Source organism: Halictus rubicundus, chromosome 11 (assembly GCF_050948215.1).
Source record: "Halictus rubicundus isolate RS-2024b chromosome 11, iyHalRubi1_principal, whole genome shotgun sequence".
NCBI lineage: Eukaryota > Metazoa > Arthropoda > Insecta > Hymenoptera > Halictidae > Halictus > Halictus rubicundus.
In genome coordinates this window covers 6,338,560-6,356,348 of record NC_135159.1, presented here as the reverse complement: position 1 = coordinate 6,356,348, position 17,789 = coordinate 6,338,560, and the positions used below count along the sequence as shown (strand labels likewise).

Genomic DNA, 17,789 nt, shown 5'->3' with positions numbered 1-17,789 from the left:
AATTCTAAGAATAAGGAATTACAGTAATAACGTTAACAAAAATTTGAATATGTCATTAAACAATGAATCTTTTAAGCTAAAAATTTTTGTAAATATTCTTCAAAAAACAATGTAAATATGGTAAAAGCTCTACAATTTTATATCGACACAACAGCTTGTCAAAAATTCCTAAAGGGACGAGGACTTCGTCAAACCGATTGTAAAGGATAATTGAAAAGTTTTGACGATGATTATACTTACCACACCGATGCCTTCGAGTGCAAAGATGGCCGTGCCGAAGAACAGAGGTAGCTGAGACCAGCTCGAAAAATTCGGCACATCGCGGATGGTGGGCAGGTCGCTGAAGATGTAATAGAACGTGATCCCCATTCCCGTGGCGATCAGGATGTTCGCAACCATGGAGAACGGCGCCAGGTACTTCAGGTTCCTCACCAGGGAGAAAATGATCAAAAGGGGTAACAGAGCAGCCATGTATAACCTTAAATCTCGATCGGTGTCCGTGTAATAGTCGGCCACCTCCTTCACGTTCGTTGAGATGAACACTATGTAGACGCAGCAGCAGCCTATCAGATCGATCACCAGAAACGAATTGATCGTCGCTCTGTAAAGTAATAATGTTGAATTTAGTAAACATTCCAAATCTGTACACTGTGCACAAGACTTTCTATCAAACAGTTGTTCAATCATCTTGATTACAAACAAACAACTGTTGAGTTCGATGCAAGAGCCATTTTTAGCTCCTTGTTCTATTCAATGGGGTACCACAAATATTAAAAATAGTAAAAGATTGAATTTAATTTTGAAAAATAAGGAGGATTCTTTAGAGTGTATCGACACATAGCAATTGTTAAATTGCGTGGGTACGGAATGAATGTGGTTGAAGTTACGTCAGTATTTAATATATTTGTTGCCGAGGGTGGTAATCCCTATTTGCCGAAGAGGGGAGAAGAAATCAACGTAACAGAGTTTCTCGAAGGAGCATTCTCCACGTAAGACTTCGCTATTACGTATGCAAAGCTGACTGAAAGAGGGAAGCCATTTTTGGCATCGGTCGCCGACCACGGAACACAGAGCTGACGCCCACCGCCGGTCACTACTAGACCCGGTGGAGATAAATCGCTATAATAGGTTAAACCTATGCGCAGTTCTGTTATCAATCCTTCGGTTCTCGTGACCATTTCGTGACCATGACGTCTGAATATACAAATCGGTGTTGATATTTTTAATATAAGCAGCTTAAAACGTTCACCGTCGCACGCAAGCAATGTCCACAATTTTTGTTTTAACTACCAAAAAATCTAAAAAAAAATTGAGGATCGCGTTGATGACAATATCTTATTGCTGAACTAGTTTCGTGGGTGTCACATTTAAACTGCTATATGAAATCTGTATTTCTTCGATTTTTGCGTGATTTTAATTTTTTACGATCAGAGTTTGCAACGGAAAAATCGGAAAAAATTCCCTAATATGCGACTCGGTACCCGAAATGCGTCAGATTTTTTTCAGATTTTCAAGTTGTGATTAAATGGGAAAAATAGGGGCAAAACAGGTTTTTCGATTTCTCCCTGTGACTACTCTTAGAGATAAGCCATCGGGCTGAAACTTCTCAGAAAGGTTTCACTTTTGGTTGTCTACCAAATAGTTTGGGTCCGATTAAAATCGGCCGGAAGGGGCCTTGAAACCGAGTCATTTCGCACCCCCATAAGAAGAACTTGAAGAGGGAAGTAATACTCACTTGGCAAGGCGAGCGTATTTCTGCACAGGTTCTGGGCCGACGAGAAATGCAGCTTCGGCAACATCTGCGAACCCTAGGCTAGGTGTCTGTGTCCGCCTGCAGAGATTGTGGGCGCACTTGACAAGGATGTGCACGCAGTAGGTGCAGACGGCGCCTATGAAAAAGGTCGCAAAGAGGCCGAATAACAGTCCAGCATTGCGGAAGGCCATGGGCATGGCCAGGATCCCTGTCCCTAAGCTGCCCTTCAGCAGATGAATCAGCGTGTCCAGATCCGAGGTGGGGTGAGCCAGCTTCCGGTGCTCGAAGGGATTGTAGAGCGCCGCTTCCTCGTCGTTAGGCCGCTCCACGAGCGGCAACGTCGAGCCGTTCGTGACGGTAATCGGTACGTCATTTTTCTCGCACTTGTATCTGCAAAACCGACGACGTTAGCGCTGTGTTCTTGTCAGCGGTGGTAGGGGGTTGCTGCGGGGTAAGAGCGCGCGGGGACCATATGGGGGTCGCTCAGTGTTGTGGGTCTGTGACACGGTGTGCCGCGATTTGTGACCTGGTGTGACTCGTTTTTGCGAAAGAGGAAATGTGGAAGACACTTGGAATCGCGTTAGATGGCCACTCCAATCGGTCGTTGCTAGCTTTGAGCGATGGCCATAACACCGCATGTCCACGACACCCATGTCCACGGCATGTACTAGCTTAGAATGATGGGAGTAGAGTGGACAGCTATTATGACTATGAGTGTATTTCACGTTTCTTCTTTTGGGAGAATGTGGTGGAGCTTTGAAGTAATAGGGTCGGAGTGGACTGTGAATGAGTTGTTTCTTTCGGAGAACTGATTTAGTTAGGTCGGATCACGACAGTCTGGGGTAGTTGGCAGTTACCAGTTAGAAGATCCCTAAATTCTGATGATCCTTGTATCGTTGGGACATTGTCTTCAAGTCAAGTACTATTGTTAGTGGTGCGCACCTAACTTTGTGAGGCTAGGAGGATATTGTAAATTGTTTATCGTTCGTTGTGTTTCCTGATGATTTTAATTACTGGACACAATTTATAGCATGGTTCATCTAAGTCAAGACAATTGAATATTTCTATCAGAATAAATGTTTGAAATCGAGGTTAAGTCAATGATTGTATGGTGGACAAAATTGTCATTCAAGTTTTGTTTTTCACCTTTTTTTTGGAACGGTGACCTTGGGTGACTTTGAACCATCATGGACATTGAGAAGAGATTAAGTCTACCTGAAGAAGGAAGGAATGATTGTCGTCCACTTAAATTTTACTTTTTCTAAAATCCACTTAGATTTTAAGTAGTTGTGAGAAGGTTTATAATTCCAAAGGTGGAAAAATATATAGGACAAATTTGAAAATAGTGAAAGTGACTTTTTTAAACAGTACTCCATTCCTCTGAAACTATGGAAGTTATTTAAATACTTTGGCAACTAAAATTGTCTTGGATGATTTGGGGTATGATAAACTGTTTCAGTTAATTAGGTTATGTAAGGTTGTCTTTACACGATTGATACTGAAATACTAATCCGTTGAAGGATCTTTTGATGGCATCTGTCACAAGCATGTTAGATTACATGTGTTTTCAATGCCTCATTCATGGTGCTAGTTGGATTTCTTTTTCCACGATGCATGCACGCCATTGGAGGAAGACGGGACACAGGGAGGATCGAAGTATTTTGATCTTTCTGACGATCTAGAGCAATGGGAGCGCTTTAAAGCTTGCGGAGCAGTGTAGACGGACTTTTAGAAGCATCACTTTCTTCTGTTTCTATAAGAAATTTTGAATAATAATCTCTTTCCGATTAAAAATTGTAAAAATAGAATATTTTGTTTATTTAATTTCTTTTACCGAAACCAAATTTTGTTTTTAATAAAAAAAAAAATTAGTACCAATTTTCAAATTTGTTACAATGGATTAATGTAAATATATCCTAGGGCAACAATTGTTAAATGACAAGCATCACAGACAAACAAGTCGTATTAAAAACATAAATTAATTCTTGTTCGTTACTATTCATCGTTAATCATTGTGAATCTAATTAGAAAATAATTTTATAAAAATTACCTTCATCAGAAATGATTTTAGAAAAAGTTGTAGTATCAAAAATAATTTTATAAACATGTTTGCTATCCGTATAAGTGTATAAAAGTTTGTAGTATACAAAAGTACTTGTTATAAAATTTAAATAAGAAAGCACTGTTAAGAATAAATCTCTTAAAGTGTGTAATATAAGAAATAATTTATGAAACACTGGATTGGCATAAAGATCCACAGTTTATCAATCATTGTAGAATGTGAACAGTTGGCAAAGGCAGAAGAGGAAGAATGAAGTCCGCCTACGCCACTGCACGTGCGCTTATGAATTAAACGTTACTCTGAACGAGCACGATGCACGATAAGGCTGTGATCCACGCGTTTTGATCAAGCGAAAGCTGGACACTTATTACAGGCAGAAATCTACACTAGTGGGGATGGAATTGGCAGTGAGTGATGCGAGATCTCTCATCGTTGACAGAGTGGATTCATCAACGTTATTTATCGTACTGTCACAAAAAACAAAAAAACATATCGTTTTCTGTTTTATTTTATGATTGTAACTCTGTCATTTTACTTGAGAATAGATCTAGTAATAAAAATACAGAATAAAATTTCTTCGTACAAGGCCTCAATTAAAGAAAAACATTTTAAAAATTCATATTGAAAAGCATGAAAAAATAGCATTGGACGATTCTTTATACAATACTGAACAAATAACGTAGAATATATATTTTTGCTAAGACGCTTAGACTTGAAGTAAATCGAGTTTAAAATCAATTGAAATTTTGGAAACGAATTTACTCGAAAACTAGGCCTGGTATTCAAAAACTTTAATTCACATTTTCGATTAATTTTTACTTGAAGAATCAGCTAATATAAAATTTATTCTGTTAGAGATAAGGAAATCAGAGAGAAACGTGTTTTTTGTTTCTTGATCATACTTCTTGGCCGTGAGGATTGTAGACATTTTGATCGGTATCTTTTTATCGATTCAGCCTTCGATTTCTTCCCTGTTATCCACCTTCCGGTCCCGTGCAAGCATTCTAAGGGAACGTCGAGAAAAATCGCAACAAGCGAACACTCGATCGACCACGAATTTTTCGACGCGACACTTTCGATTCTACGTGCGGCGGTTTTCGTCAAGTCAGTACAATTATGTTTCTCGATCACGGAAAAAGTGCATGGGCGCGACGTGTTTCGCGAGACGACGATTCGCATTTGGCAGAGAACAGTTCCGTCGGGAGCAGAATTAGAAATTCGAACTTCCGGGATAATTTCTGGCAAAATTCTCCACGGAATCATCCACTGGGTCTCGGTTATTTTAATTCTTCACGAGGTGTTCGCTCACGTGACGCGGAATCTCAGAAACAATTGAACTGATCGTCATTGTCGACCATTTTAAATATTTCATCGATACGATTAAAAATCATTTCTACTAATGTTGCAACTTGGGTAAAACACTTTTTCCTAATTTAGAGTACAAGTGTTAATTGAATTGTAGAATGGAAAGCTTGTACGAAATATTTATAACTTTGAAAAAAAATCAAGTTGAAATATAGGATAGTGAGGGACAATTTAATGACAATATTTTGCCCTCTGGGGCACCGCCTTCGCCCTGGCTTCTTTGGGAGCTGCGAAACCACGCCCTCTGATAACAGTATGCAGAAATGGGTGAAACCATGACTAGATACTTTATATATCGCTCTATGTACCACTCTATGTATCTCATGTTCCTAGGGGGCATCGTCCTCATTGCGAGGAAGAAAAATATATTTTTATGAAGACTGTGAACAAATTTTTAAAAAATGAGATTCCTTCTAGATCGCTCTGTGTTGAGCATAAGCACACATTACTCTGTGAGGCACTGGTCTGGCTCCGTGGAAGTCGAGAGCAACGGAGCCACGCCCACTCAGGGCATTCCGCATAGCAAACGGAAAGACAGAACACGTTCTACATAGAGAAACCAATGGTCTTCAGAGCTAGATTTTTAGAATATATAGAATCTAGACTGGACACAAATACAGTTTCCCCTATGGGGCACTGGCCTTGCTCCGTAGAAATCGAGAGCAATGAAGCCACGCCCACTCGGGGCACTCTATATATTCAATAGAATATGTAGAGGTACATATACGAAGCGGTGCTCCAAGGGCCAATTTCTTTGGGGTAGATGCTAGTACCGATGCTTGTGCTAAATATTACTAAATTTTATTTATTTTTGTGACTTGTTCAATAGATATTTAATTCAACAGACTATTGTCACGCCCATGCACCTATTTTCACTATTACGTACCGATGTTCGGCGCATATTCTGTAATAGGGGGTCTAGTATCAGAGTAAATACTGTAGGGGCCTAACATTCTAGTAAATACTGTAGGGCCCTAGCATCCTAGTAAATACTGTAGGGCCCTAGCACCCTAGTACTGTAGAGATCCGAGGAATCCTAGGGATCCTAGAGGTCCTAGGGACTTCGTTAATTCATTTGAGTCTCCAGTGTGTCGTGTATGTGTATGTTTGTGTGGTTGTGTGTTCGAAGGGGTTGGGGGACAAATAGGTCGACGATCAATAGTGTGATAAAAAATCGTTAAAAAGTTAGGTGTGTAGGCATATAGGTACCCATTTAGGTGCGGTAGTTCTCTCCGTAGTCGTGCGAAGCTTTCTGTAGAGAAAGCTCCGTCATAGAGTCTGTGTGTGTCACGTGACACGTGACAATAGTTCACGCGCCGCGATCAGGCTTAGAGGCCGCTGCAACCACCGCACTGCATCACCGCGACGGCCAGCGCCACGACGCAGTACGACGACTAACAAGCCCTCGTTTTTCATTTTGCACTTCTCGCCGAACGTGTATTTTTTTTTTGTTTGTTTTGTTTTAATATACATCTATATATATATATAATTCGTATCGAATTCGAACGATCTACGTTTTTACTCGATGGCCAATTTGGTTTTCTGGTATTTTTACATTTTTTTTTTTTGAAGCTCGCCTCGATTTTTGTTTGTTTGAAAAATCGTACGTTGTCCAAACAAATTTTTGTCGCTATGCTAAAACGGAATTTCGAGAACGTGCGTCGGCGTTTTTGCGTCACGGTTACACGTCCGATCAGAGGTTCTCGCACGATTTTTTTGTTTTTGGAATTTTATTTCCTGAAATGAGATCCGGACCGTTTTATTATATTTTTTTTTTTGTCTAAACCCGCGATTGTCCATCGGAGACTGTTTGACTTTTTTTTTGCGTCACTTTCATGTTATTCGCAGAGCACTTTCATAGAGCCCGAATCTATGCCCGCAGTTTATACGCAAGTCTGGAATCATATAAATGCACATATTATATGGTAAAGACAATTGTCATCTTTATATCCTTCAAAACGATAACAGTCCGCCCGCGCACACTGCTTGGCCTCAGGGGCGAAGCATCCTCAACCAATGACGAAGAAACCGCCGCGGGACTCCCCCTTCTTACACCTTTTTTTTTTCTCTTGAATATCCCAAATATCAAACATTTCTTAACAGTTTCTCATAAATATTTTCTCATCTTTGTTACAAAATACGGTTTTCCCTGCATAACGTCGCGTTCATATCCCCACTATGCTGCGGTATGCTGATGGCGCCCTTTTGTGGCTCGCATTAGATTTTTATTTTATATACCGCACAATTTATATCTCTTTTTTTAGTTCTTTCCTATAGTAATTTTATCGCGAAACAGGTTTTTACCTCGTTAATATCGCGTCGTTTCCTCTCCTCCAGCTCTTGCGACGCGCTGAGCCAATAGCACTACTTGACGTTAGATTCCTATTTTACCGGCTTTTTGATTGGAAGTATTAGCAATTCTATGTATTTTTCCACGTTCTCTAACGGTCGCCATACTAATTACCGGCGGTTTGTCGAAAATTCGCGGAAACAAGCCAACAAAGTGCGCTCATTTTCGAGAACGGTAATTAACCTTGCCAAACTAATTACTTCGCCGCGAAATTACCGAGCCGATTACACGCTTGAGGATCAAGCAAATGATCGAGCAACAGGTGTTCCGCGGATCGATGCGCGTCTAATTAGCAATTAGCAATTAACTGGCTGAACATGGGCTTTCGTTGAACGGCCGCGTTTAAAGGAAACCGAACTCGCAATTATAATTAACGCTGCAGAATGCTGTTATCTCGCGAAAAACGAATTGTTACGTAACCAGACGTCGCGTTGGAGAAGACAAAATGGCGCGCGAATTGTTGGAGAAAATCGGTCGGAAGAGCAGCACAAATTGGTTGGAAGTGGATAACTTGATTCGAAAATCGGTTTCAGGTGGACAAATGTTTTCCGGAAAAAAAGAAAACGATTAAAAGGTGCAGCAAGGGGGAATTCCATTTTCTGCGCAAATTCCATCGAGTTTTCTCGGCTTCGCGACGTTGCCGCTAAATCGACGATCGAGAGAATCGCTTGTTTGTGCGGGAAATCGATAGTCTTAGGTGCATGGTTCATCTATATTGTATCCTCTCATGTCAATTTGCTTGCCTGTAATTCTGCCACCTTCGACAGAAAGTAGCAGAGACCCTGTTTTAGATATATTGGACTTTTGTTATTCTTCATTTTGAAAAGCAAACCCTACCCTGTTTATAAATATATTTGAATTCTACTTTTTATTTGAGAATATACAAAACCGCCTAGTCCTAAATGTATGCGACTTTGAATTCTTATTTGAAAATGTGAACGCAGTGTCCATTTCAAATATATTCGTTTCTGTCTTTCGATTTCAAAGGAATTATTTTGAAAGCATTTATCACGAGACCGCTTACGATTTTTCCAAGAGACGCACCAGCTTGCATTCAAAATGGTGGATTTTGATGATTGCTAGAAATCTCTTAGCGTGTTGTATTTCCGTCCAAAAATTGAATTACTCCGTGATTGTATTTACATTGATAAGATTGTTTTGTGAAATTGGTCCAAACCATTTTTTGGGAAAATTGATTGTATCAACTATTTCATCAACAGACATTTTACTTTTACTTTGGAGTAGTTTTTGTAAATTATTGGAATGTCATATCATAAAAGTTAACCATTTTCAAAATTTCAATATCTAGGTGAAATTCATAGTTAAAATTAATTTCAAAGTTATAGCAAGTTAATACAAACATTTTCGTGTATATTCAAATGTTATGAACTATGTGAAATTTATGTAAAAAGAAAACTTTTTTAAATAATCATAATTATAAATATAATTATTAGTAGATTTTCATTAAAATCCGCCACTTCATGTGCAAGAGAATGTAGTACTTGGTTTATTCATTGTGATGTTGTCGAAACCAATATATTGCTGTGGTTGGATTCCAAAAGCAATTTGTTATAGTTTTCGTTTGGACATTTCTGCGGTAGTATATTACACTCGTATCTGTCATAGTCAGCATTTCTGATGCTGCCACGTGTGGAATGTTTGTAAAATGCGCGACAGTAAGCGAAACGGAAGCCGACTGTAGATTAAAATGGATTGCGAAGTTTGCGCAACGAGAGAATCGCTAAAGCCATTCTAGCTGTCGAGGAATTTTGTAGAGTATAGTCGCGACTAGTCGAATAATCTCGATCGATTCTTGAATTATTTAGATAACGTAGTGTGGAGTTGTGAAGTCACGCCCACTTTTGGAATTTTATATAAAATAATGTAAATAAATAGCAATACTTGAATAATATAACAATATTTAAAGGAAAATCGACTTTTTCTGAATCACCCTAATTTGGCCTGACCATAGATGGCTCTCTTGAAAATTCTTTTGGCTTCATTGGAGCCGGGAGTTACGAAGCCACGCCCACACACACGCGGAAAAAGAAAAGGGAAGATAAAATAATAAGTGGAAAATTATAGTGTGCACTACTAAATTAAACTTGGGCAAAGATTGCCATATGGTACTTACTACAAATAACAATAAACAATTTTCTATCAGAGCTTGGACAAATTTGAAAGAAATACAGCCTCTTCTGGGTTGTTTTGAATTAGGTATGTGTACAAATTGTCCAGTGGAGCACTATTCTTGTTCTGTAAGAGTCCCGAGCAACGAAGCCACGCCCACTTAAGCTACTCCCACTTCTGAGAACAATGACTGAGAACAATGGACTAGTGAAAAGTTAGACCTATAGGGAATACAAACTCTGAAGTGGATATGGAGACAGATTGTCTTATGCATCACTGATCTGTCTCCGTAGAAGTTGGGGGCGTCGAAACCACGCCCACTTAAGATACATCAGAGGAAGTCACGCCCCTTTGGCACCCTCTGTATAGAAAGAGTAATGAAACTACGCGTACTCAGCGTGATCTACATAGATTAAGACACAAAATCTATACTAGACATGGAAATACGTTCACCTATGGGACACTGTCGAGGTGGAGAACAGTTAAACCACGCCCACTTAAAGCACTCTGCACTGAAAAAGGAAGATGGTCGATACTGAGATTACCCTTGCCCCAAGGGGCAATTTAGGGTTCTCCGAGGGGCAAAGAGTGCTCTTTCCTGATACCTGCTCTAAATTAAATATTATTATCGCGTAATTTAATGGACATTCTTTAGACTGTGGATTTTATGCAAATTGCCATTTTTCAAAATTAATTTAATGAAATAAAGTGTAAATATTTTGTTAGTAGCTATCTCAAGTCCGTGTCTATTCTTAAAACTGATATTTTATAAATACAATTCTTCATTTTGTGGGCGTGACATGATTAAAAATGGGCGGAGAAAACAGGGTCTGAAACTGTACAATCGGAGTGTGTATAAAGACAATGAACAAAATGGAAGCACAAACCAGCAATGGAATCGTCACGATTCAGCGGTCAATCGTCAAGCATCTTTTGTGGCAGCTACGCTACGAATTCTACGTCAGCGGTCAGGCGATATGCGTGATTGTATTAGTAGTGATTTACGTATAATATAATAATAAAAAGAATATGTATATGTATGTATAAAAACAATACATATATGTATGTAATAAAATAGATAACAGAGCATATAAAATGAGAGAATACACATATATACGATGGAATGCACCATATATGATCCTCGGGTTGTCACTCACGTTTGCTTGAGCACGGAGCAATTGAGATTTGGCAAGAAAGCAATGGTGATGATTGGTCGTGGTAGCAGATTGTGAATTGCTCAACTATCGTTGAACTGTTCGTTCGCGTCGGTTTCGTTAAACCATGTGTCGCACTTACTTGACAAGAACCATGTCTGAAAGTTCTGTTTTCACACCGTGCTTCTTTGGGTCGTATTCCGCTATCATCGGGCGCATTGGTGTTCTCTGTAACAAAGAAAATACACATTATTGTAACTCCTATCTTCATGAATGCTTGCTGTAACATGATTCACATGAAACTGTACAACACATATTTTTTTCCATTTACCAAAGTAAAAAGTATGACTTCTCTTCCCAAATACAATTTCTCGAAAATTATAAATGATGGAGAAAATGGTTTTCAGATTTGTACTCAATGCACCAAAAAAATATGAAGTAGCTTATTAATTATCAAAACGCAGGTGAGATCACAAGTTATTGTTCAATTGGAAACCTTACAATCAGATAAATTTTAATTCTAATTAAATTTTAAACCTCACAATCAGTTTAATTTTAATTTTGATTAAATTTGAAAACTTGTAATCAATTTAATTTTAATTTTGATTAATTTTGAAAACTTACAATTAGTTTAATTTTAATTTTGATTAAATTTGAAAACTTAAAATGAATTTAATTTTAAATACGATTAATTTTGAAAACTTACAATTAGTTTAATTTTAATTTTGATCAAATTTGAAAACATACAATCAGTTTAATTATAATGTTGATTAAATTAGAAAACTTAGTTTAACTTTAATTTTAGTTAAATTTAAAAATAAAAGGCTGTATTAATATTGTAAAGTATATAGTTACTATTAACTTCGTAAACGGGTATAAACTGTGCACGCTGCATTGTATCATGTGTCAAGTAAGTGCACACTGCATATCGTATATTTACTGGCGCCTGTGCCCGGCCTATACGTCGTGCTCTGCTTTTACAACCTGTTCGACCTGTCAATGGTGATCTTTCGTAATTCTTACGCGATCGGAGCCAATTTTTCTTACTCTAATGTTGTCGGTTGTCGAATCGCATAGTAACGCGCCGACCTATGCTCGATTTAGAAATCTGATAAAGACACGTTTCGAAACCGCCAACTATTCTCACGTTTCTGCGACACAATTATTTATTACTCACGAGGAAACGTGTTCAAGTTACACTAACCGATTTTGATGAAACTTTTTTATAATGTACTTTGTATGAAACTGTACAAAATATATTTTTTTTCATTTATTTCGTTTATGTTGAAGGGGTGAAAACTGACTCCAAAATTGGGGTATGCAAAATATCTTTTACTAAACATCTCGAAAACTAGAAATTGAAATTTGTATGAATTTTGCATTACATTTGTTAATTTTTTTATAAGTGACACCTTTCATTTATATTATACGATTGTTATATTATAACATCAATTTTATTATAAAATTATAATACAGTACAATGAAATAAATTTTATAACGATATTGTAATATAATGAAATTATATTAAACTAAATATTTTTGAATTTTGTGATAAGTTTGCATTTGGCAACGATTTGTTTCATTTATTTGTCCGAATTCAGAATAACCGGAAGTTGATAAAATGAAAGTTGATGTTCGAATAAATGAGTTTCTGCTCGTCTGAGCATACGTTATGTCAGAATACGTTATCTTGTGTTTTATCGTTTGAACTACGCAGTAAATACGAGTTTAAACGACGTGTCATAATGGAAATAATGGAAATTTATTTTTTAATTTTGCACGAACTACTCCTGATAACGGTATGAAAGTTTACTAACTTACTTTGTGTACGCTCTCGAAACCTTTATTACGTACTAAATTTTCAGCGTGACAAGTGTGTCTATTGTATGTATGATTTTATTCTAAATTAAAAAATAATTTAAATTACTAACAAATTTCGTTGTTAATAACGAGGAACTATTGTTGTTAATAATATTGAGATGATTGCGTTTTTAATTCTCAATTCATATTAGCTTCCGTTTCTTTTTCGTTTGGTTTGCGATGACGAAAAAATTTGTAAATAAACAATCGATCTATCAAAACAGGATTACCAAATGTCATTACATTTCATGTTTTTGAATATTCCCACTAGCTTTCATTTAATTAAAAAAAAAACGTATTTTTTATTTGAAAGTATTATTAATTAAAAAAGAATTTCATTTACTTATGTTTTTGAACATTTATTACATTTTATTAATTTAATAGATGTATTATTTATTTTGAAGTGCTATTCAAAAAGCTTTATGACATTTTATGGCTTTGAACATTTTTACCAATTTTGATTTATTTAATAAAAGTACAATATTTTACATTTTCAATTCAGCAAATCATTGTTTACTACATTGTAATATACATCAGAAATAAAACAGTGTCGAAATTAGACTGTTCAGATTCTGTTTTGATGTAAATATATCGGTGACAATTAAAACAGTTTTTCGGTCGACGATCGATAAACATAGTTTTATATAAAATGAACGTTTAATCCCGAAAGTATCGTGAAACAGGTGTCACCCAACGCACCCCATAAGGATACAAGACGTCACCTATAAAAGCATGAATGATATCCCCCAAACAAACAAGATCCAACATCAACGACACCAGTCTATTTACCACAATGTGAGGCCGGTCATCGTCAACGTTCGACAGGGAGCTCATCTCCACATCGTGGACACTGTCGGTGTTCCCCATGTTCACTATCCCCGTTCACTCTCTCCACATTCCACCGAATCACTTTCCAAAATTCCTCCTCTCCTTTCGAAAAAGTCCTCTCGCAGTCCAAGCCCCCACGTGCTTTATTTATCTCCGATCGGTGCCAGCTGGTAGTGTTCCGTTCGGCCCAGTTCGCTGCCAGCAGCGACGATACTTTCCCGAAATAACGGGAGAATTACTTGAACAGGGTCGCGAGCACGTGTGTCGGGTTCAAAACACGGGAGAACGTATCACCAGCCACTAGTGGGCACTGTCCGATCCAGACAGTGGTCTTGGACAAGCTGACAGCGACGCATAGACATTACGCATCGATCATTCAGTCAACACTGTTACGAGACGGTTGACTGAAAGAAAAAGACAAAAATTTGTCTTCGTTTGGTAGTTATAGGGTTTCAGGGAGCTACAGACTGCCCACCGGAACGTAGGGACTGCCCATCGGGGTGTATGAACCGCCCACTAGGGTTTCCCTACCGCGTCGCGCCAGTTGCAGCGCTGCACACCGGCGCGTAGGTTCCGCCCACTCGCGTCTAGGGCCGGTCACCGGCGAATGGCGGCCGCCCACTGTTGCCCTAGGGAGCAAACGCGTTCACTTGACGCCGTAATCGCGCTGAAGCCGGAGCACTGCGATAGTTTCCACGTCTCGCACACCACCGGCTCGGCTCCGCTAGCCGAACTATGGCCCTGCTCGGCTTCACTAGGCGGCTCTATCTACGGCGCCGAGAGCTGCGGCGCAGAAAATCGCGGAGCGCTGCCAAATCTTTCGGCAACGTCCCGAGGACGGGTTCTTTATATACCGACACGGCTACGAAAATAGGAAGAGCAAATAGACGCGGGCGGCACTCACGTGAATCGTGTGAGCCGTGCTGCTGTTGTGCTGACTAGCCGACCGCTAACCAGGCTTAATCGAATCCCCTCAGCGACGCGCGACAGATGGACACGGGCGTCACCTTGCGCGGAGATTGCACGCCGTGTTAGAGGATGATAATTGACGCGCGTACGTATTTTCCGAAGAAAATCATATCTCGCGTGCTCTTCGTGACTTCTTTTTTTAGACTTGTCGGTTGGATCTGTGACTGCGGCAGCGGCAGAAGACGGTAGCTTTGTGTTTGTGTTGTGAGAGATCTTTGAGAGCTGGAAGTGACAGGGTTGAGCATATCGGTGGCAGAACAGCTCTGAATAGTTTCTTCACATGACGAATTGGAGTTTGAAGTTTGAACGAGTTTCACGTGATTTTTGTGAGGCTTCGTTTGGATATGAGAGATTCTGGATTGAATCGAAATTAATCACTGCATTGAAAATGGGACAGAATCCGTAAAAATTGAGAGTCGCAATATCCTGCCCAGTAGCAAGATAAATATCCTTCTTTAAGGAAAATTTTTACAAAACTTTACGAGATCTGCTTTTTTGCTGATGTTCAAGAAAAACTAAACCACCCATTTCTCGGAGCTCTTTGCACACGAAGGGCAACAATGCCACGCCCATTTAAAGCATCTTACAAGCCACGCCCTTCTTGAGCCTTCCGGATACAGTGATCATCGAAACCACGCCCATTCAGTGCGCTTTACACCAGTCTGTTCAAAGTTGTTCTCCGAGGGACGAACGCCATCCCTAGGCGTGTCCCTGACCAATTTGATTGCTTCTTGGTTCTACCGAGATGGAACACAATGAAACCACACATCAATGAAGCTGATTTGCACAGGAAGAACAAGAAAGCTAGTCTTCTTTGAAGACTTTGACAAGATTCACAGAACCCCAGCTTCTTTTTTATTATACCAAATTAGACGCAGCCTTCTAACAGAATATTTCTTGGAGGCGTGGCTTCGCTGCTCTCGCGTTCCTCACAGGAAAATGTTCACTCATGTATAATTTGAAACAATCTAGAAGAAGGTAGACCTTAAATCTAGGTGAAGTTCTGATAGAAGACTGGTCCTGTTTTTTTTTAGACAGTTCCAAATTGTGCATGAAAGACAATTTCCCTGTGAGGCCCTTGAGAGTAACAAAGCCACGCCCCTTTGGAGCTTTCTGTTACGGGTGGCAACGAAACGAAAAATGTTTAATTTTAACATATACGAGTGTGTACACATCGCGGTGGGAAAATTCTCCTCTCAAATTTCACTTGAGCTTCAGTGTTGGAGATTGTCTCAACCCGAAAGTGCACAGGTTGTAGTTGTAGACGGAAACGGTGCCAAGCATAGTTATCGTGCATTTGACAGCAAGTCTAATATTCGGTTTGCGAGTGTAGAATGCCTTTCACGATTCGTTCAGAACGAATTCAATTGGCAAGAGCACGGAACAGTATTTTGTAGCGATTGTTGTCCGGCGTCCTGCCTTAGTCTAATCATGCTCTATTTTGAGTGGGACACCGTATAGACGTGCCTAAATATATTCTCTGTTCGGTAAAAGCGCCTTCTTTCATCACTACTTTGCATAATATTATAAACAAATAAAATTTCGTTCGAATATTTGCCAACACAAATAAATAAATGGAAATAATTATGCAACATAACAATCATCAAATATTTTTTTCAGGCAGATATCTATTTTTTATCGAAAAAACGTTATGTACATTTTGCACTATTGGCTGTCAACTATAAATCTGACTTTTTGTTGCCTAATTAAGAACTGTTAAAACTAGTATTAATTGTATACAATGACTCGTCTTCGAAAATAGAAATTGCATAAAACTTTTTTAAGATTTTTAAAATCCAAAAACATGCTTTAGGCTTTGCAATTTTAATGTTAAAAATGAATTACAGCTGTAGGAACATTAATCAAGTCAATATTGTTGCATTCGTTATAATAAATCCTAGATATACGAGATTAAATCAGAAACATTTATGATTTGTTACTAGACAGCAGGTGTTTATGCAAATTTACAGCTGCTATATCTTGTTCGTTCTATTAGGAATTTAAGCATCAAATAAAAATCTCTGAATTAAAATATAAATTTCGTAGGTTACTTGTCACAGTATCTCATATCAGAACGTGTTATGGTTATTTCAGGAAACCTGCTCCGGTTCGCGGTTTCCGTTAAAAAGTACAGAAACCACAGAAACAATCGAAAAATCTGCCAGGCTTTCCATATATTTCAAACTAAACAAACCAAACAGAAAAGAATACAAATAATTCACCGAAAACAATTAAAAAAGAATATTTTAAGATTTCATACACTTGTCGAAGGTAATATACATATTGTGTGAAAAAATAATACAGATGTATTATAGTAAATTTCTTTTACCTTTTTTGATTCTATCTTCTTTTAATTTTGTAATCAAGAAGAAAGAGAAAAGATCGTTTCGACAGAGGATTTGATGCTTGTTAGTTCGAATATGGTTTTCCTATAGTAAATCTGTACTAATTTTTTTAGTGTCCTTTTTATAGTAAAACTTTTTCATGAGTTTTTGAATTTCTAGAGAAAGACATTTCTGTTTTTTGGAAAAAGTACAATTAACAGGTATTGTGTTATTTCGGTTGTTTTTAATAAATTTTATAACGCTTTTTGGTTTTGTTTTTATTCTAAAAAGACATAGAAAAGAATTGGAATATTATAGTTTACTTTGAATAAAATTATTTTGATTTTCTGAGTTTCCAGGGAGAAATTTTTGCGGTTTGACACGCGATTATAGCGAACAACAACTATACCATTTCATTTGTTTTTCGCAAGTCTTTTTTGCTTTTCTTTTAATTTCATTTTTCAATCAAGAAAAATTGGAGTTTTAGGAGTGAGAGTTTAATTTTAATTTAAGCAGAAAAAGATTGTTTTAAGAGAGAAATTGTAGTGATTTGACTATAGTAAATATCGATTGTTGTTGCGAAAGCCTATAGAATTATTTTCATCGAGAGCTCAGAATGCCGCATTTCAAAGGTATTCGAAGAAGCTTCGTGCCGAGGCGGCACGGAAATAGAATTTCCATCGTGGCTACAGCCCACGTTGCGTCTGTTCGGCTGGACCCACAAACTCCGAGTAGCCACAATTTGTCTTGGAGGATCATGCCGTGCCATAAAAAGTCCCATAAAAAGTCAAATTTCGACGTAAAATCACGCTTGAAGACAAATTTTCTGTTTTGAACCCCGACATTTTGACGTCCACCACATTTTGTTTCTGACAAATTGAAAAATAATTTCAAGTTAATTTTCGTTCACATCTAATTGTTGAGCTATTTGTGAAACTGTTCAATATTTCTCCAACCATTTATTCTTATTTCACCTGTTCCCCCAAAATATAAA

At 38.1% G+C, this 17,789-nt stretch overlaps 2 protein-coding genes across 5 annotated transcripts in view; one reads left to right on the top strand and one right to left on the bottom strand.

Moving 5' to 3' along the window:
* The window catches only part of LOC143358578 (proton-coupled amino acid transporter-like protein pathetic), a 47,837-nt gene that overhangs the window by 7,531 nt on the left and 22,517 nt on the right, over positions 1-17,789 (bottom strand). The window contains exons 1-5 of one of the 3 annotated variants that reach the window (XM_076795794.1): positions 13,978-14,253; positions 13,464-13,906; positions 10,957-11,042; positions 1,736-2,143; positions 241-601 (exon numbers count right to left, since the gene is read on the bottom strand). In XM_076795794.1, coding sequence (XP_076651909.1) covers positions 241-601; positions 1,736-2,143; positions 10,957-11,042; positions 13,464-13,541 — 933 coding nt within the window. In that variant the 5' untranslated portion in view covers positions 13,542-13,906; positions 13,978-14,253. Of the gene's footprint in view, positions 1-240; positions 602-1,735; positions 2,144-10,956; positions 11,043-13,463; positions 13,907-13,977; positions 14,254-17,789 lie in introns of those variants that run through there. The other 2 variants (XM_076795795.1, XM_076795796.1) reach the window with 2 other exon arrangements.
* LOC143358581 (uncharacterized) overlaps positions 14,423-17,789 on the top strand; it is a 72,213-nt gene continuing 68,846 nt past the window's right edge. Inside the window, exons 1-2 of one of the 2 annotated variants that reach the window (XR_013082973.1) lie at positions 14,430-14,556; positions 14,615-16,096. The gene's annotated coding sequence lies outside the window, so the exon portion shown is untranslated. Of the gene's footprint in view, positions 14,557-14,614; positions 16,097-17,789 lie in introns of those variants that run through there. The other variant, XM_076795797.1, reaches the window with a different exon arrangement.